The following is a 3,305-nucleotide window of genomic DNA, read 5'->3' on the forward strand; positions in this document are numbered from 1 at the left end:
CACAGAATGAATATAACAGTTGGTCTCTTACTGACACTAACACTCAAAGTGTGACTTTGCTTTCCAAAGCAGTAATAACCTTGAGTTTTTTAGCTTCACTGTCACTGTTTATGATAGCGGGCAGGTCTGACATTGATTCTGTATTTTCATAGCCAGTTACTGAACCAGCTGATAACAGTGTATACACAAGCACCCATGCTGAACATATTAATTTAAGGCTTTTCTTTATGCCACATTGTGCTTTGGGAGGCTGCCACTAAATTTTTTTTCTTGCCATGAATCCTTAAAGAGAGATTATAAGCTCCTTAAAATGATGCTCTCATGAGAAGTTCTCTTCTGACCCATCCCCTACCAAGTTATGCTTGTTGCAGTAAATTCTATTTGTCCTTAGTCTACCAGACTTTGGCTGATGTCTCCCAGTAGTATTAGAGCCTAAGAACTGTTGGGTACAGCAGATACAGCTATTTTTCAGGCAAGTTACACAAAATCCATCGAAGGCCCCTTAGCTTTATTCTCTAAGCTGGCCTGAGGCAACACGCGTTCATTTGTTTTCTATTGATTTTGTTTTTACTGCTGGAATGTTTCAATGGCCTGTACCTTACAATGAGGAATAATATTCTTAATTTGAGGCATTTGCTGAGAGAGAAGAAAAGAAGAGCAGGAGGCACTTCCTATAGAATTCTAGGTTAAAATACTTTTAGTCTGCAGACACCACTAGGTAGGTAAGTATGGTCAGCTACAATTCAAACGCCATCTCAAAGCACAGTGCTTTTTATGTTTATAAACTTTAAAATACACACTGGAAAGTATTACCTTTGTTTATCTAGGATGGTTACTACAAGGAGAGTGATCGACAGAATAACAAAACAGGGTTGGAGCACTTATCTTCTAACCCAAGATGGTATACTCAGAAAGCACACTTTAAAGTCTCACCATAATCACCTCCTACCTGCATCAGGAAGTAATAAATTCCTGCCAGGCCATGAGCAGCCCCCACATAATATTCCTGGTACCATTCATACATCAGTGGAGTCTTTGCCGTGAAGTTTCTCTTTCTAGCCAGGCTTTCTCCAGAGGTTAGAACTGTTTCACAAATCTACAGGGAGGAAACCAACACAAATGACGAGAGAACCAGAATAAAAATCTTCCTGGTGGAGGCAGAGAATTTGTCGCTGTGGGGAACATGGTGAATCAGACACCAGCTTACAGCCATGGAATAGCACAGTTTAACTCTGTACTCAGAAAAGTGGGTGCAACTGTATTCTGCCTAAAAGAGAGAGGGTATGGACCATCCCGAACTCTTCACCTGTCAAAGGAAAGGATCATTCCTTCAGGCTCAAAAGGAGGTCCTGCATCTAGGAGGAGAAACCTGGCCCTCATTTTCTTCTGAAAGGGTCTGTAAACTCTCAAGCCGAGCAGGCTGAACTTCTTACTCAGACTCACTCTCTACAGTGCTTCCAACAGCACTCAGGGTGAAGCTGTTGGCTCTTTGACCATGGCTGACTTTTTGAGGTCAAGATACACTTTCCTGCTACCTGGGATGTGCCAACTAGGGAACAGAAACAATAGAGTAAGCAGAAGTAAGTAAGTGGGATCCTAAAAAGGCTCCTAAAAAATCACAAAAACTTGGTACCTGCTGAATATGGCTTAGAGGAATCTTTTCCTCTCCAAAGTGCTTATTCACAAAAAGAAGTGCATAGATGTAGCCCATTCGTCCGTACAGCATTTCATTTGGAGCATGGGGATCAATCTTATTTAGGTGAATCAGCCTGGAATAAAAAATACATGCCTAAGATAATTTCAAAGGGATCTGGGGTGGTATACAACTTTAAAATACGCACACACACATATACATATACATATGATTTTTCTTTTTATTAAGTGGGCTGGTCCAGAATAAAAGGGTAGTTAGGCTTCAAAGATCAGCTCTCAACTAAATGTCCTTCTTTTTTTTTCCAACTAAATTTCTTAAGTTCACAATGGAACTGACAAACAAGAAATTCAAAGAATGAAAGAATACAAGTGAATGGCTGAGGTTATCTGATGCCTCCCTAGTTCCTCACGGAGGCATGCCCCATAGTACGTTAGCAATCCAGGCCAGAGAAGCCAAGAATTACTGGCTATAACAGCATTTAGTCTGGAGAAAGGACTAAGTCGACACTCAAAGGGCCATCAATTTCCATAAAATGAAACGCTTGCTTCACCCACTGTCACATTCCTTGGCTTCTTATGTGTTATCAGGCTTATTTGAAGCGTCTGTACAGCAGCCTGGTCTACCATAATTGATAATACATACAAATGGTACCAAATGTTTTAGTTAGTCTCTCTGCCTCCCTAGTCTCCCAGCCTTCCAGTTCTTCTCTTCAGAAACAACCACGGTTACTAATTTCTTGTACATTCCTAGAATTACTTTATGTACTTACCAGCATAAACGTACACACACATATATAAAAAACACAGTTGTCGTCGAGTCAATTTTGACTCACGGTGGTCCCATGTGTGTCAGAGTAGAACTGTGCTCCATAGGGCTTTCAATGGCTGAATTTTTGGAAGTAGACCAATAGGTCTTTCTTCCAAAGTGCCTCTGGATGGACTGGGACCTTCAACCTTTTGGTTAGCAGCCAAGCACATTAACTGTTTGTACCACCCTGGGACTCCTAAGCATAAATATACACATTTATAAATATAAATAATTCCCCCAAATGTTCTGCACCTTGCTATTTAACAATATATCTTGACAATCACTCTATTTCAGTACACACAGAATAGTCTCATTCTTTATAATGGTTAGACAGTATTCCGTTGATAGGATGTACTATAATTTATTAGTTTCCTATTGATGGATTCAGTCCAGCTTCTCAAAAAAAGTTAATTTTTGATTCTGGTTCCAGGTAAGATGGAGTAAGCACATTCCACCCCAACTCTCTCACTAAATGCAGCTGTGAAACAGACAGAATGCATGGGGCAGCTATTTGAGGACTCTGAAAAAGTAAAACCTACGAAAGTTGTAAACTGCGTAAGGCAGAAACCTGTCAGAGGAGGAAAACGCAAATATTTTCCACTAAAATGAGAGACAGAAATGTGGTTTAAGACTGCACCCTGTCAAAGGCAGAAAACTTTTGAGACCCGGAAAAACAAGGGAGTCCCATTGAGTCCTGGCTCTCAGAAGTTTCACTGTAGTAGCAGGTAGATTGGGAAAGGAAGATTAGAATTGAAGAACCACAAAATCAGTGGTGAGTTTACCACATTTTCCCCAATTATATGGCCCTGGCCTGAACTCAGCACTGCTCCAAACCCAGAAGAGT

The 3,305-nt window shown here is 40.6% G+C and overlaps 1 protein-coding gene across 1 annotated transcript in view; it reads right to left on the reverse strand.

Annotated features, from left to right (window-relative positions):
• Positions 1 to 3,305, reverse strand: part of LANCL1 (LanC like glutathione S-transferase 1) — a 34,707-nt gene that overhangs the window by 3,084 nt on the left and 28,318 nt on the right. The window contains exons 4-5 of the mRNA XM_023731189.1: positions 1,634 to 1,789; positions 912 to 1,096 (exon numbers count right to left, since the gene is read on the reverse strand). Coding sequence (XP_023586957.1) covers positions 912 to 1,096; positions 1,634 to 1,789 — 341 coding nt within the window. The remainder of the gene's footprint in view (positions 1 to 911; positions 1,097 to 1,633; positions 1,790 to 3,305) is intronic.

Source organism: Trichechus manatus, unplaced genomic scaffold, assembly GCF_000243295.1.
Source record: "Trichechus manatus latirostris isolate Lorelei unplaced genomic scaffold, TriManLat1.0 scaffold00041, whole genome shotgun sequence".
In the NCBI taxonomy this organism is placed as follows: Eukaryota; Metazoa; Chordata; class Mammalia; order Sirenia; family Trichechidae; genus Trichechus; species Trichechus manatus.